The sequence below is a fragment of the Schistocerca americana genome, chromosome 4, assembly GCF_021461395.2.
Source record: "Schistocerca americana isolate TAMUIC-IGC-003095 chromosome 4, iqSchAmer2.1, whole genome shotgun sequence".
Classification (NCBI taxonomy): domain Eukaryota; kingdom Metazoa; phylum Arthropoda; class Insecta; order Orthoptera; family Acrididae; genus Schistocerca; species Schistocerca americana.
In genome coordinates, this window is record NC_060122.1 from 834,735,553 (window position 1) to 834,753,624 (window position 18,072).

Below are 18,072 nucleotides of genomic sequence, written 5' to 3' on the forward strand. Positions count from 1 at the left end.
GTAACTGCTCCTCAGTCTCTTCCCCGCCTCCCTGCAGCTTAGTCCATGTGGTCGTCTCAGTTGAAGTTGGAACTCAGCAGAAGATGGAGAGCGCTATATTTACCGCATATATCCACCACCTTCTGTAACCGGTGTAGACAGGGTGAGCTGAGTTAATGGTACAGGATCATGTTTTGATCACTCGGTCGAAAAGGGGAACATGTCGTTATTTTGTGCCATCCGACAGAGAAAGCAACTACAAACTATTAACTTTATCCTACAGAGAACTCGATACATATACCGAAAACAAATACGATCCTTCTGCTGGCATCGAATATATGTGGCGATCCTGTTAAACATACAGATATTGATCGACTGGAGCAGGTGCCCAGTGGTCGAAGTCGCTTGCACAAACCAGTGTAAAGTTTCATCGTCCACAATGTAGGAGGGCCGTATCCCACAGACTATCAGCCACAAGACAGGGTCCCCGTTTCGCTGTCTGATACATTGTTTTTCTGCTGTAATATGTCCAAGTAGCATAGTGCCACAGCTTTGTACACCACCATACATTTTGTTTTTTCCACCGCGACTTTGTGGTCTGTGTTAGGTTCTAAACAGGCATTAACATGTTTCGATCCACTCACTCTCACAGAAAACTGTACATCGCACAGTGTAAATCACGTTGCTGCTGCTCCCACAACACACATACTGAATGATCTGAATAAAAGATAGTCACAACATAAGGAAACCGCGACTTTGTGGTCTGTGTTAGGTTCTAAACAGGCATTAACATGTTTCGATCCACTCACTCTCACAGAAAACTGTACATCGCACAGTGTAAATCACGTTGCTGCTGCTCCCACAACACACATACTGAATGATCTGAATAAAAGATAGTCACAACATAAGGAAACTGGAAGAGTCTGGCGGCATTGTGGAGCGTTTCCAAACAGCTGTTCGAAGGTGATTGATGACGTCTACATTTAAACTCATCTTTCATGATGACGCGGTAGCAGATGGCTCGGTGTTCTATTTCGACTGATTCCTCATATTGCGATCATGTATGCGATCGCTATTTCTGTGCTGGCCATGCCCGGAAGGTGCTACCCCTTCACCAAGACTCGCTCCATCTCTAACAAGTGATGTCAGTCAATCATTATGTGGTAATCAACAGCATACCATTAGAGAGATGGGATGGAAAAGACACTGTCGATGTGCTGTAAGAAGCATCAAAGTTGATTGTGCGATCAGTTTTAGCAATTTCACTGTAATTTCAATGCCGAATAATAAAAATAAATAAAAGTCGTTTGACTAGGGTCTCCCGTCGGGTAGACCGTTCGCCAGGTGCAAGTCTTTCGATTTGAAGCTACTTCGGCGACTTGCGCGTCAATGGAGATCAAATGATGATGATTAGGACAACACAACACACAGTCCCTGAGCGGAGAAAATCTCCGACCCAGCCAGGAATCGAAGCCAGGCCCTTGGATTGACATTCTGTCGCGCTGACTACTCAGCTACCAGAGCCGGACATGCCGACCAATGACGGGGCAGCATGCTTCCCAATATCTGTATCATCGCTAAATCGCACCTCCACTACTTTGTGAGTAGCATATACTACACTGCGAATGTACATAGATGACCGTGGCGTACGTCCGTTCACTGTCAACCCTCCAAACATATACATCATCAAAATATACCAGACAGCGTTCTACACATTTCTAGCACTTTGGTCATGGCACGTACTTTAGGATCTCTTCCTGTGTGAGTGGGAGTCACAGAGCATTCTCGCATTCTTAGGATAAAGCGATAGATTGAAGAACCTCCTTGTATTGTCTTTGACTAGCCCTCCCTGAAACCCAGTCACGATTAAATTTGCAGCTGACTAGAAGTATACCAGTACATTGCAAATCTCGTAAAGGAGCAGAGCTAGCCGAGTCCGTAACTGCTCTTCCGTACCAATCTTACTCATGACAACCATCCACGTACACAAGATTTCCCCAGATTCGCGCGTGTTGAGGAGGTTAGCACCCATTATCGATATATAGTAGATATGAAAGTGTTGTGATTATAGAAGAGACGGTTGGGCTGAAGAAGAAGCGTGTGGTTTTTACGCATGATGGAACTCGAGACGGACGGAGTTTGAAGCATTTTACGCAAATCAACTGCTCTATCAATTCTAAAGAATTATCTTAGTGTCTATGGTCAGTACCAAGAAGGTACTGGTAAGAGAGAACAAACACATGCATTCCTAAGGCGGCAAGGCTCTTCACTTAAAAGACACTATAACGCTAGAGTGGTGCGGCTTCCCAGCGCATGACATACATTCTCCATGCACGTTTCTCTACAATAAACTATGGTGACAAACTTTAAAGTGATAAAACTACTACTTTTCACACCAAAAAAAACATCGATTCTTTGTAACACAAACACTACACAGGTTTCCAGAGGTGTATGACACCTGTTCTTTACGAAGCTCATGCCCAATAACTGTTCGGAAATTATGATATATTCACAACAGCCCCATAAAATGATCTTCGAGGGCCGAAAAATGCATACGAAAAAATAGTGACATCTGAGGAGGAAATATACACCATGATCGGCAGTCAGATGAGATGTAACAATCTTACCGCAGTTTACCACCGCCCCTGGTAACCTCCCTCTTGTACGCGAAAGTCATGGTCCGATGTTTGGCTGTATTGCTCATGTGCAGGATAATATTGCCGCTTTGCACTGGCGTCACGTCTCTAAAATACCTCCCCTCTCCTCTATTAAGGTGTGCATATACAGCATCAGTCCACTCTCCTCCTGCAGAACACGCAGTTTTATTGATTTTGCTCAGTACTTTCTTCATGGTGTGTGTCTCTAATTTTATTTATTCTCAGTCAGTTTCCGCAATTTTACTACGTTTTCGCGATTTTTACATACTTAGTGGCATTTTCCTCAATTTTTATGCATCTCACATCAATTTTTGTGACTATCCCATGTTTTTCATTGAATTTTACCGGTTTTTTATCGTCTTCTATATTTTTTTCTACAATTTTTTTCATGTGTATATGGTTATGTTGTTGACATAGCCATGTGGCTTTTTGGATTTCTACAAGAATATCTTTACTTCTTATACACTAACCTACTAAAATATCGTAAGACTTGCCCCCTCCGCGATGATCCAGAATATGAAAAGAATAGTAGTAGTTGTTTCGTACCTATATTAAACTGAAGACCTGATTTATGTCCAAGATGTGGCAGAGAAATGGCCTACTTCGCATACATCTTCATTCTTCTAGAGGAGGGTACCAAAACAGGTTTCCCATCGATGGACATGTTTCATCAGACATGAGATGCAGGTCCTCTGATGACTGTGGTTTGGAGAGGTTTGCTGTTAACGATCACATGTAGATAGTGTTCTAAGCCACACACAGTGCACAGCGCGGGGTAGCCGCGCAGTCTGAGGGGCCATGTCACGCACCGCCCGGCTCCCTCCGTCAGAGGTTCGAGTCCTCCCTCGGGCATGGATCTGTGTTGCTCTTAGCGTCAGTTAGTTTAAGTTCGATTAAGTAGTTTGTAAGCTTAGGGACCGATGACCTCAGCGGTTTGGTCCCAGAAGATCTTACCACAAACTTACAAAATTTACACATACAGAACACGCAATTGGATACGAGTCGATCGCGGATTATACCACACAAGTGATGCACCGCAAGAGAACAAGGGAAGAAATGGTTAAAAGCGTGACAAATGACCTGGCTCTCTTTTCTGGGAAAGCATCAAAGGCAGCATTCATCTTGCATGTATCACTATCACCTCAATAGACACGCAGTAGAATGTTGTTAAAGAAATCATACAGCTGACACCGCAATGTTGTGAGTGGTGGAGATTACAGAGAAGCACATTGTAGAAACTGTTTGTTACGGCTTAGAACACCTAACCGGTCTTCCACAGGCTCAAACACGCGATCCATTCTGTAGCTGTATAGTGCAATCACCCCAGCTGGTAACACAATGCTCTTTTGCCAAGGACACTTTATAAAAATTTATAAGCCGATTGCCGATAACTTTGGGATCACACCTGGACTTGTGATCCGACATATATAAATTTATTGCCCTACTTTTGGTGGTCATCCACGACAAACATTCTATTCTAACCGTCTTATCACTGTCGACGAAAAATTATTGTTTCCCTGGTTCCCAGTTCTTCCATGTCAATATCCCTCTTGCTGTTGCATACCTGTGCTAGAACTGTCCTGCACGAAGCAAAAGACGTGCAAGTAATCCCTCAATTTCCCCGCATTTCGGCGTATTTTCCCTCAGTTTATACATATTCTCTGTCAAGTTACGTCACTTCTACCAATGTGATCATGACATCACTCCTCGTTCCATATTCTAAAATTGCTTGTAAATTTAGTACAGTTGCCAACACCTAGCGCAAATGCACTATTCTTCTGGTCAGACGGCATAGTATAGCACTGTACTCGAATGCATCCAGTCACCTCCAACCACATATTCTACAGTTGCAGTGTGTTTGCTCTGTTTCCTGTACGTTTGTGTCTGTGCGTGTGTTGCAGAAGGCTCCCACGACCTAGAGTAGAAACGAGTTAGTGTTCGAGTGTGGATCCGCCACGCCTTATATCCGGTGCAATGTTGGGATGCGGATCCACAATATACGACATCTGGTATAGGGTTTTAATGTCGATCTGCCGCGCATTATATGAAGGGCTTATTCCAGTAGTGGTACAAGTCCATTTTTGTTCATTCTGAGATACAGAGTCCTAAAGTTAATTGAGCGCTGAAAAATCTGCAGTTGAGATACCAGAAATATTCAATATATATACTTGAATATTTCTGGTATTTAAACTGCAGATTTTTCAGCGCTCAATTAACTTTCTGTATCTCAGAATGAACAAAAATGGACTTGTACCACTACTGGAATAAGCCCTTCATATCCAGAGCAATGTTTGGAGGCGGATCCAAAATGCGTCACATCTGGGATAGGGCTCGAAGATAGGCCAACAACACGTTACATCCAGACATGTGTTATATGTTCGAAGTTGCATCCACCAGTGAGAGGACTGGGCCATGGGAGCCTTCTGCGACACACACACAGTCACAGGCATATAGAAAACAGAGAAAATGCACGGCAACTGTGGAACATGTAGCTGGCAGTGACTCGATGCATCCGAGTACTTACTACGCCTTCTGACCAGAAAAGCAGTGCATTTGCACTAGGTGTCGGCAACTGTACTACATTCACAAGCTACTTTAGAATATGGATCGAGAAGGGATGTCATGAATGCATGGGTAGAACTGACATGAAATCGATAAAATGACGGACAACACGTATAAACTGAGGGAAAATTCACCGAACTTTGGGGTATTGAGGAAGTATTTGCATGTCTTCTGCTTGGTGCAGGACAATTCTTGCACATGGGGACGAGTATGCGGCAGCAGGAGGAATACGAGAAAACGTTGACATGGAAGCACTGGGAACCAGGGAAACAGTTTTCGTCTTGATTACGTATTTGTTGTTGTTGATGATGCTGTTGTTGTTGTTGTTGTTTGTTGCTACTATCCCCTCACGTGGTACACTCCTTCTATGTCCTGGTGTAGCAGAGAGAAGCAGTCAACTTGGGAATTCTGTAGGACTTTAATAAATAAAATACACTTAGCAGACCTGCAGTTGTTAGGAACTCTATAACTGTGATGGTATAAATTCACCTCGAAATTTGAAATTCCAGCTATCATTTCATACATCACCACTTCCAATCGTGATCTCAAATAGTAATAGGTTTGGATTATTTGAAATTCCAGGTATCATTTCACACATCACCACTTCCAATCGTGATCTCAAATAATAATAAATTTGGATTATTTAATGAAATTTCTAGTCGAAAACATAATACTGTCATTTATGCACACAAGCTACTGTGCAGTGTCGATCTTTTCTTGTTTTCAGTTGCTTTAAACTGTGTGAATCAAATTATTTAAAAGCTATACTAATGATTTAATTAATATTTTCCGTGGCACATCTTCTGAAGTAACATTTGTGATAGTCCACACCAGATTTAATAACTTCTAATGCAGTTCGTGAAATGCGACCCAAGAAGGTGCACCAGGAAAGCTGGGGCAGCATGGAGACCATGGCGGAACGAAATATCCCATGGTAGTTCCCTTGTTATCTACCAAGCAAACTACAGCTATCTCTCTCTTTGTACGCATCAATCTTTTTTTAAAGTGTATTTGGAGTCAGCTTGCTACTAGTTTTGTGACATTGTCAATATGTGTGTGTGAAATAGCTACTGCGTCAGCCTTATAACCCCTACATCATAGACTGGGAATTAATTATTTATTAACATTAATTATTTATTCCTGGAACGATTTCCAGTCAGGCATTTGCTTTGGAAGGAAGGCGTCTCTCACGTCCACCGTTGTCAGACACGTTGGTTCATGCATACAGACCACTTGAGATGGCGGTGGACGCTAACACTAAATGTGTTTTTGTTCTGGGAGGGCGACGATGTAATTACGTCTTTCCTTATGCGATCGGAATGAAAAAAGCGCCGCAATTGTTTAAATATTCCACACACTGCAATCGACTTCCTCACAAATTCTTCAAATAAACAATATTCCAAACACAGTGTAGTATCCCATAAATTATTGAAATATGCAATATTACACAAATTGCCTAAATTGTTTAAGCAATATTGTGTACATCACAATCGATTTCCTACCAAATTCTTTAAATAAATAAATAAACTACATTGCCTAAAACAATATTCACTGCAATCGATATCCCTCCAAATGCCCGATCAACTGAGTACTTTTCCCGCCAATTTTCGGGTGGGGGAGGGGGGAGGAGGTCTTGGACTTTCCCAGAGGGGGGAATTAATTAACTGATCGATTTAATTAATTAGTCAATCAGATTGATATAGAAAGTGTGCTTGTATCGGCGAGGGGAGTTCCTGGAGGGATGGAGGAGGAGGAAGAGGAGAAAGAGGGGGAGGGGGATGGGTGAGAGAACAATATGTTAAGGAACTGTCAATGAAAAGGACGGATTATCCCCAGGGGGCCATAATCCTCTTAGCAGAACAACAGTTTAAGGACCTCTCAATCAAAAGAGAACAATAGGTTTGCCCCTGATTGTAGGCAATGTGGGGCGATATCCTTGTTGCCCCAACACTTAACAGTTTAACAGAATTTTTCAAAACCTGCAGTCATATGAGTCAGAAGACTGAGAAAATACTATTTCGCAATTAATAAAATCGTTTGGGTTAATGGCAACCAAACAATTCAAGTGGCATCTATATTTCTGTGTAGCACCACGAGACTTTTGGAAAAGTATCATTCACACGACTCCAAAGACAGTTACAAGATGCAGAAATTTCCCACAATCAGCTTAACAGCTCAAGCATCCAATTTGTTAACAAGAATAATATACAGAACAATAGAAAAGAAAATTAAAAATCTATGTGGACAACTTTGGCTTTGTGAAACGTAAAGGCACCATAGAGGCAGTTCTAACATTGCGCTTGATAATGCAAGAAAGACTTAAGAAACATCGAAATATCTTCATAGGATCTGTCAAACCAGAAAAAAGTTTTCGACAACGTAAAATGTTGCAAGATGTTCGAAAATTGCTGTAAGCTATGGGTAAATAATGGTAATATTCAATAGGAGCAACGACCAAGAGGGAAAGATAAGAATGGAAGACCAAGGACGAAGAACTGACGTTAGAAAGGGTACAACAAAAGGATGTAATCTTTGGCCTCTAATGTTCAGTCTGCACGTCGAATAAATGGCGACAGAAGTAAAAGCAAGGTTCAGTACTGGGATTAAAATTCGAGGTGAAAGGATGTAACTCATGCCATTGGCTGAAAGTATTGCTACCCTTAGTGAAAATGAGGAAGAACTGCAGAAACTGGTGAAAGGAATGAACAGTCTAATGAGTACCAAATATGGGTGAAAGTAAACAGAACGAAGACGAATATAATAAGGAGCAATAAGAATGAGATTAGCGATAAACTTGACATCAAAATGTTTGGCCACGAAGTAGCAGACGTGAAGAAATTCTACTACATTGGGAGCAAAATAACACTTGACAGCCGAAACAACCAAGACATACAAGGAAGACTAGGATGGGCAAAGAGACCATCCCTGCCAGAAAAAATCTGCTGGTGTCAAACACAGATCTTCGTTTGAGGAAGAAACATCTAATAATGTACTTTGGGAGTCTAGTACTGTATGAAAGTCAATCATGGACAATGGGAAAATTGGGAAGGAGGAGAATCGAAGCGTCTGAAATGTAGTGTTATAGAAAGATATTTAATACTGGTGGATAGATAAGAAACGCAGAGGTTCCTTGCAGAATAGACTCAGAGAGGAAAATCTGTAAAACACAGAAAAGAAGAAGAGACAGGATGATAAGACATGTGGTAAGACATCAGGGAATAACTTCCAAGGTACTAGAGGGGGCTAAAAACTGTGAAGGAAGACAAATATTGGAATTCATCCCGCAGATAACTGAGGACGTAGTTTGCGATTGCTATTCTGAGAAGAAAAGGTTGGCACTGGAGAGGATTTCGAGGCGGGCCTCATAAAACCACTCAGAAGACTGATGACACACAAAGAAAACAACTTTTAGGACACCTTTTCATGGCCCAGAGAGGGAACTGAATACTAAAGGACACTAGATAGTCGGTTGTTCACACGGTGTGGTCAGAATCTTTAAACAATTGGAAATAAATTACTGTAATTGAGTCGCTCATTTCCAAACCGTCCGTTATCCAGTTCTTGTGGAAATTGAGTTGTTGTTACCATAGCATACATCAAATTTTTTTATATCACATTAAACAACGGTTTTCGTTCACAACGTCATTTAAACCAATATAATTGAATAATAAAATCCTGAAACACGCCTATTTAGTTTCAGAATGTCCCTTATCCAGTCCAACATGGCCGACTCATCTACCGTTAATTTTTGTACCAAAACGATCTATATTCTTTGCTTTTTTCTAAGCAGTGTGTCATTGTTTCAAAAGTGAGTCTTAACACAGTGCAACTACCAACCATTTTAAGGAATAGATTTATTTAAAATCATTATGTAGGGTATTTTTCCAGTGAAAAGTGTTTTGGTAGAACTGGCAATCAGCTGAAGTTAAATTTTGCTTACTATTGACGATAGGTTATGTTTTTCTGTTCGTTGTGAAGTTGGCACTTGTTTTGTGTGTTCACCATGGCGTTTTTACCGTCAAAATTCTTACCAATAATTGAAATTAGGCTGTTTTTAAGTGTTCTTGCTAAAGGATCCAGGTAAATGGAAAAATACAATAGAGAAGCGGAAGCTCCATACGTCAAAGACATTGCCAAGACTGACCACACTGTCTTCATTCTGATCAAGTTTTCAAGTGTAATCAGCTTACAATGCAAGACGCTCGTAAGTTTCATGGAGGCTTTTATTCTTCTAAGAATAAAATTGATCAGGATTATATACTTAAATATACTGTGAGCTAAACCCCTAAACGGAGGAGAACAAATGAAGGTGAACGGAAACAAATCGCTGAAAATTGGAATCGCTATCTAATCACACATACGAAATCTAGAAACACTTCTTTGGTTCGGATATGTAAGAAATCCTTTTGTGGCATACCTAGTGTTAGTGAGAAAAGAGGTCAACGAGTTTGTAAGAGACATTTCCACTCCAGAAATCTAGCTGTAGAGAATAGAGGAGGAGACCGTAAGTCTAAGCTGTTTGAGGCTAAAAGGCATTCTGTAAAGTCATTCTTAGAGAGCCTCTGCCCACTTGAAAAAAATTACTACAGAAACACTAGAATTACAAGACAGTATTTTTCGAGCCATCTTTCAATATGTAACTTTCATAAGGCTTACAATTCAAGAGTTGAAAGTGATCAAGTTCGATATTCATATTTTTATGAAATATTTTTCAAACGTTATAGCTTAAGCTTTGGCTCTTCTGCCGTGGACGAGTGCTCCAAATGCATCCAGTTTCAGTTGAAATTAGACAATGGGAACAAATCGGTTGAAATTGAGCTCAATCTCTACAAAAAAAGGGCAGAATCATTCTTTAATTTACTGAAAAATGACTTGACTGCCAAAAGAATTTGGTTTTACCCAAAATCCCTGACCAGGCAGCTTACTATATACGACAGTTCTATTTATTTAACTTTACTATATGCCAAGGTAAAAAATACTTGCTTGGAAGGAGTGACCACTGTAAGGCTTTTTGCGGATAGTTGTAGAGGACAAAACTGGAACAGTTCAATGATGATTATGCTTCAATACTGGTTGGTAAATGAATCCCCGCCAAATATTAAAGACATTGTTTTACTATTCCCTGTACCACGTCATTCGTATACTCCGCCTGATCGTGTATTTGGCAGAATTGAGAAGGAAATTCAAAATTATGAGACTGTTATTAAGCCTGAGAAATACGTTGAAATCTTTAAAGAATGTGGAAGTGTTTTTAGTATGACTGAGAGTTGTAATATTTTTTACTGTAAGAAGAGATGTGAAAATTACCAAAAGAAGCCTGGAAATTGTGCACTTGGAAATTTTCAACTGTTAAAAGTTTTATTATAACACTAGGCAATGTGCCCACCTGTGAAGTAATTGTTGCGGGTGAACCTTGGTACAGCACCAATCTCGGAAAGACAAAAGCAGTACTCAGACCCGGATGTAAAGTTCAGAACTTTGAATTACCGTTAGTACTACCTGGAGTAACAATAAAAGAGTTGAAAGTGAAAGATGTCAACAAGTTTCTGACTCTTACCTTTGGGGAAAACAGGGCTCAAAATGAAGACCTGGCTTCAACAAAAATATTGTATTCAATCCAGTACAGAACTGACCTTAAGAACAATCTCATGATGGAAACGCCGTTGGACACATGGACGATGAGAATGGCTTTAGTTACTTCACAGCAGTTAATAGGACAAATCCAGATTGAAATAAGTAAATGACTACCCTTAAGGCACTTTTAAAATTATGTTTTCTGTAATGTGTGTATGTTTAATGTTATTTTTTAATAATTTTCTGATAAATGTATGTTTCTATCTGTTTCCGTAACAACTTCAGTTGTTTCAAAAATACCTGCAGACATTGTTTCCACAAAAATTAAATTATATACATTTACTAAACCAACACTGCTTATTATTTCTCCCGTATTTCTTTTTCAAACTGTCTCTTATCCAAAGTTTTTATTTTCAATATTTCTCCATATCTGGTTCCAAAACGCCCATTATCCAAGAGTTTTTTATTTATAACAAAATTTTGAAATACGTTATTTTTATGATTTTTTTAATAACAAAAATAGATAACTAAGAAACATGCAGAAAAAATTTCAAGTTTATACATACAGCAGAAATTGTTAAATACGTTTTCTACTAATTACTGAAATTTATGCCGATTGGATAAAGGACATTTGGGAACTAAGCGACTGAATTCTTCCCTAACTACAACACATTTGACGTTGATGCCTTATCTACGTAAGATCTCCGAAATAATATGAAGGTGCCAGGCGGTCATGTGAACCTGCACCACAGACGTAGGTCATGCCGACATGTCAGCCTGTTGTACGCAATCAGCGAAGTAAAATGGGACGACATGGAGGCGTGCGAGAATGGCAGAAGGGAAGTATCATGTTTGGATGTGCACATGGTCACAGTGTAAATGAATTTACACGATTTGTTGGTATATCGACGTGGAGTGGTCCACATGTCTAGCGAGACATGCTATAACACTCGTAGCAATGTAACAGTGATCGCAGGAAGATCCTCATGAAGGGAGACATATGTCACTCCCTATCCACCACAATCGGTTACAGACCCGAAAGGAACTACACCTGTCAGTGAATACGGTTCACATCAATCACTTTCCGAGAGAACACTGCGAAGTTGGGCCTCGTAGAACACCTGTGATGATGAGTGAAACTACGAGATCTCAGTCTTTTCCGGGTTATTGGTGGTTTACAGCTGTATTCATGTACGTAGATAGTGTTTATGTTCCAAGTGGTATGCAGGTGGTCACTAGTTACAGAACCCCATGGTGATCCTCTTACGTCTGTTCTTCTGCCAGTTCGTTACCACAATTAACTACACTGATGTCACGTCATTTGATATCAGTAATCCTCACTGTCGCAATCATCAAATGATCCAGCTTTCACACAATAAGTCAAAAACGTTCCTGTGTCTAAACAAAATAGCACCATGCCAACACCTGTTGTGGATGTCTTAGGTAGACTGCTGCGATCAAACTTTGATAAAGCTGAAAAAGCGCCTGATGGTGACTTTTAAGTAGTGATATCGCAGTTTGTGGAACTCGTGTATGAACCAGGAGAAGGGAAAGAAGAAACTAGAGGCATGTGTGATGCAGTGCTCGAAAATATGTGACGATGAAGTACGAAACTAAGTGGTACTGGAAAGAACAGAGGCATGAAGTTGTTGCTAGGGAAGGGGACACTTGGTAAGAAATTCAGGAATAGTAATTTGGTATTGGCAGGAGGACGGGAAAAACTGCTGAGACGAAGAAATAAACGCTCAGACCTACAGCTCCACTCTTGTTTCCGCTACCTGTAGTTCTTGAATTTCATTCATGTAAAGGTTCTTCTTATCAGTTTTGTAAAGTTTATGTTGATCATTTCATTCTGGTCTAGCACTTACACACCTGATACATACGCGTATGGGTACACAGTTAGGAAGAAGCGCTGTTTCAATCTTAATGTAAGAAAAAGAAAGCTGTCATTTATAATAAATTAATTTATGCAATTTTTATACAACCAGTCCTTAGTGTAGTTTGACTGTTTCTTCAACTTTTAAGCCCCAAAAACTACCTCAGACACGATTTCATAATAATTTCTTAACAGATAGATATCACATTAGAGACTAGAGAGCGTAGTACACAGAGGGACTGATGACCCTGTAGTTCCGTCCCTTTCGGCTCCAAACCAACCAATCAACCAACCATAGTACACAGCCAGCCATTAGAATTCAACGTCTGAAACGATAGCAAATAAAGAAATTTTACTCACTGTGCTTATACTGTACAGTAGTAGAAATAAGTTATTAAGTTTTTAAGCGGTTTGGGGGCATACGGGGTGCGAAATATGGTAGGCAGTGCTGTCACCTCTGACAGCAAGTATCAAGCTAACCCAGCTGGGTAGAGAGTCTAACAGAGCTTGGAAGGGCGATGTAGCTACGTCATTCCATACTTCTTCAAAAATATTCATCTATCGTAACGGATGACAAGTAATGGCGTGTCTTCATTGGTGTAGCAATGTTAATGACCAGCAGTGTACATATTCAGGCATACTGTGCACCGGTGGAAGCAGTCAAGGAGAGTGCTATTCTTACGAGGGTCGTTCAATAAATAAAGCCCCTTTTTTTTTCTCAGAACATATGTATTGTTAGGAGTCAGGATTTTGCTGTAAATATATACATCAGCATGTCTTGTCCATGTCCTGTTTTTCTACATAGTCTCCATCACGTTCTATGGCCGTACGCCAACGTTCTGGAAGAGCATGCGTTCCCTGCTGGTAAAAGCTCTTGTCCCGTAGGCGTAGCCATGTTTTCACTGCATTCACTCTCCTCACCTTCAAAATGTGTACTTCGTAGAGAATCTTTAAGAGACCCAAAGAGATGGAAGACCGAGGGTAGGGTGGATGAGGGAATGATGTCCAACCTAATTTGGCGATGTGTTCCCATGTTCTCAGACTTGTCTGTGGGCGTGCATTATCGTTTTGGAGCAAGATTTCTGCTGGATTCTTGTCCGATCGAACACGTCCGAAACTGTTATTGAGTTCATTCGGAGTCTTCACGTATGCCTCGGAACTGATCCTTGACCCTCCTGGCTTTCACATCCACGAGAATGACGCCATCCTAGAAGACTTGACACCATGACTTTTCTGGCAGATGGGGTTGTCTTGAATTTCTTCTTTTGTTGTGAATGAGCATGATGCCACTCCATGGACTGCCTTTTTGTTTCCGGCGCAAAGTGGTGCACCCATTTTTTGTCCCGCGTAACGATCCGTGACAGAAAGGCCTCTCCGTCGGTCTCAAAACGCTCCAACAATTCAGATGAAATGGCTTTTCTTTGAAACTTGTGGTCCGCTGCGAGCATTCGTGGAACCCATCTTGAGCACATCTTTCAATATCCGAGAGTCTCGATTACTGCAGACGCACTTCCAATGCTGACCGACAACTGTAGAGCCAGTTGTGATGCGCCGGTCGGCACGAATAATGGCTGTCTGGAGCAGCGGCTGTGACAGGACGTCCCGAGCGTGGCTGATCATTACTGTTTCTGCAGTTAAGATCCTTAGACGCCAGGAAGGCATCTGGCCCAGACGGCACCTCCGTAAGATTTTATGTTGACTATGCTACAAATATAGCACCATTCTTATCCGTCATCTATCAGAGATCATTGGTACGGCGGAATGTTCCACGGGACTGGAAGGAGGCCCAGGTCATAGCAATCTATAAAAAGGGTAGAAAATCGGATGCACATAATTACCGGCCAATTTCACTGATATCGATTTGTTGTAGAATCATGGAACATATTTTGTGTTCAGACATAATGACCTTTCTAGACTCTGAGAAGCTCATCTGCACAAACAAGGATGGTATTAGGAAACAGCGGTCATGCGAGATACAGCTGGCCCTCTTTGCGGATGATATACAACAGGCTCTAGATACCGGCTCCCAGGTTGATGCCACATTTCTCGACTTTCGAAAGGCGTTCGACTCAGTTCCGCACTGTCGCTTGCTACGAAAAGTGCGCGCTTACGGTCTATCCAGTGACATATGCGGTTGGGTAGAAAGTTTTCTAACAGACAGGGAGCAGTATGTCGTCCTGAACGGGGTAACTTCAACAGAAACAAGAGTAACTTCAGGTGTGCGCCAGGGCAGCGAAATAGGTCCTCTGCTTTTTACGATTTACATAAGCGATCTAGTTGATGGTATTGACAGCAGCCTTAGACTATTTGCCGATGATGCTGTAGTCTACAGGAAAGTAGTATCACACGAAAGTTGTGAAAAAATCAATGAGGATTTGCAGAAAATAAATGGGTGGTGTAATGACTGGCAGTTATCTCTCAATATTAGTAAGTGTAACCTACTGCGTATAAGAAGACGAAAATCCCAATTAATGTACGAGTACAGAATAAATGCCCAGTCTTTGGAAGCGGTAACGTCCGTCAAGTATCTGGGTGTGGCTATTCGAAATGATCTCGAATGTAATGATCATATTACACAAGTAACGGGTAAGGCGAACTCTAGACTGCGGTTTATTGGTAGAATCCTGAAGCGAAGCAGTCCTTCAACAAATAGCTTACAATACGTTAGTTCGTCCAGTCTTAGGGTGTTGTTCGTCTGTATGGGACCCTTACCAGTTGGGTCTGATTCAAGAAATTGAGAAGGTCCAGAAGGTCCAAAGAAGAGCGGCAAGATTCGTGACTGGTACATTTAGCCATCGCGAGATCGTTACAAATCTCATATAAAGTTTGAAGTGGGACACACTTGCAGATAGACGACGCGCTAAACAGAAGCGGCTGCTCACTAAATTCCGAAATCCAATCTTCACCGAGGATGTAGAGCATATATTATTACCACTAACTTTTAAATGGCGTAATGATCATGATTCAAAGATAAGGGAAATAAGAGCTCGTACTGAGGCGTTCAGACAGTCGTTTTTCCCTCGTGCGATCCGCGAGTGGAACAGAGAGGGGGAAATATGACTTTGGCGCGAATTGTGCACTCAGCGACACACCGCTTGGTGGCTAGCGGAGTATATATGTAGATGTAGATTTCCTGAGGCTGTAACTTTCTTTACCCATCGCCCAACTGTATTCATTATCAACTGCAGCATCGCCATACACTGCACACAAACGTTTATTGATGTTCACCACGACTTCTTTTACTGCACACAAGAATTCAGTAACAGCAAGCTGCTTGTAAAGTAAGTCGTATGTAGACGCCATTTTGACGCTGTACTGCGGCTTTGCGATCGGCTAGAACGGTTCGAAACAAACATCAGATGTGAAGCACCAATAAGGACGTTTGTCTATGTATATTAAGAGCTTTTTTTTTTAAAAAAAAAAAGTGGGGCATTACTTACTGAACAACCGTCGTACATCTCAAATGTGGTTTCTGTAGTTTCTTTAAGCTTATGAATTTTCTCTTGAAGTCAGTCTTAAAGAAAACAAGTGGCAAGCACACAGAAAGGGTAAGGTGCCGTCCAGTGTTTGGAGCGGGCTCCGTTCACACAGATTACTCCCTGCATACAAGCTACCACGCTGTGTGCTGTGGTCTTTTATACGTAGGCTACTACGCCCCCGCGCTCACCAATGGAGGGCCTCGCGATGACGACCGGCAGTTGGTGCAGCTGCTGCTCCACCAGCACCTCGGCCAGCCGCTTGGTGAACGTGTACGTGTTGGGATGCGGGTGGATCAGCCTGCAACAGGGCGAGCGCCAGCTCACAAGCGCTGCACCGTGGGCGAGCTGTGCTGCAACTTATTTGCTACAGAAGAAGTTCTATTACTCTAATTTATAACGTGTGATGGACATTTAATAATAATGATAATAATAACAAAAAAAACCATAAATGTTCAGCATGTAGCCCTATTTACAAATAATTTTGCGATGTGAATGTAAAATGACTCGAACGTGAATATAAAATGACTCGAATGTGAATGTAAAATGACTCGTTCCACATCATTACGATTTACCGTTCAAACGAAACAGTCTGCTGTTTCTTAACACTTTCTCTGAATGCCGTTTCAATCTTTACTGTCATTATACCTTCTGTTTGTGGTCATGTGAAACGAGGCTCCGAAAGTGCTAAACTAATTCGATTACTGGCGTTGTTTATGTCTGCTATTACTACTATTGTTAGTATTCACTATTATTATTATTTACGATAATGTAGGAAGGTGAAGAAAGGAATTAAAATTTGTGCTACGGCCAGGACTCGAACCCGGGTCATCTGGCTAATTAGGCATAAATGCTAACCATTACATCACCGCAGCACTATAGTGAACAATACTGCACGAACTACTCAAGCCGAATGCCCTCCCCAGCACAAACTTCAATCCATATCAGCAGCTTATTTTCCTGCTAAATTGTCACTATTGCCAGGTCTCTCCAGCCATGAAATAGCATTGGACGTAGTGGTGCAGGACTTCCCCATTAGGTCCAACGCTGAGGTGTTATTCCAATGCCAGAGAGCCCTTGCAATAGTGACAATGTAGGGGGAAAATAAACTGTAGATACGGATTGAAGTTTGTGCTGGGGAGGGCATTCGGCTTGAGTAGTTCGTGCAGCATTGTTGACCACAGTGCTCAACCAGCGCGGTAGCTCAGCATGTTCGGTCAGAGGGTGACTTGCTGTCTGTAACAAAAAAACTGAGTAAAGGAATCAATTTCTTGTGACGTCCTCCCAGATAAAACGCAACGAACAATACCAAAAAAGTTAAAAAACAGGGCTGTGGTGGGGGTTGTGGTGCTGTATCGGTCAGCATTTCTGCCTGGTAAGCAAGACGACCTGGGTTCGAGTCCCGGCCGTGCCACAAATTTTAATTCCTTTTCTCAGCTTCCGCCATTAGCGTAGATAAAGATGAGACTTAAATGTCACAGTTGAAATTTAATTATAAGATTATTATTATTATTATTGTTGGTAATTATAACTAACCTCATAGTAATATCTCAAACACACATAAGCAAACCACAAGTACGCACAGACAATGCGAATGTTTTGTAACAGTTTTTGGTGTGTTTAGTTGCTGGTTTGATGTAGGGTAGGTCGTGAAAGAATATGCTCAGAGTAAATAAGACAATACAAAATAACTATAAAAGAGTAAACATAAAATTCTTTTCACTAAATAACCACAAGCACTTTGAATCAGCTGCAGCCTGAATTTACTGCAAATTGCATGCTGCGACGTATTATTTTACACATCAATTGCATCACCATCTTTTCTAAAATATTTACAGAATTCTACAAATACTTACTTTCCTTCTCAAATACACGTGTTTTTTATCCAACAAACACACAGACTTAGAAAATGACATTCTGAAACTACAATATTAAAGTAAGAACAACT

General features: G+C 41.1%; 1 protein-coding gene across 1 annotated transcript in view; it reads right to left on the reverse strand.

Annotated features, from left to right (window-relative positions):
* The window catches only part of LOC124612576 (putative fatty acyl-CoA reductase CG5065), a 429,978-nt gene that overhangs the window by 113,186 nt on the left and 298,720 nt on the right, over positions 1 to 18,072 (reverse strand). Inside the window, exon 5 of the mRNA XM_047140860.1 lies at positions 16,316 to 16,425. Coding sequence (XP_046996816.1) covers positions 16,316 to 16,425 — 110 coding nt within the window. The remainder of the gene's footprint in view (positions 1 to 16,315; positions 16,426 to 18,072) is intronic.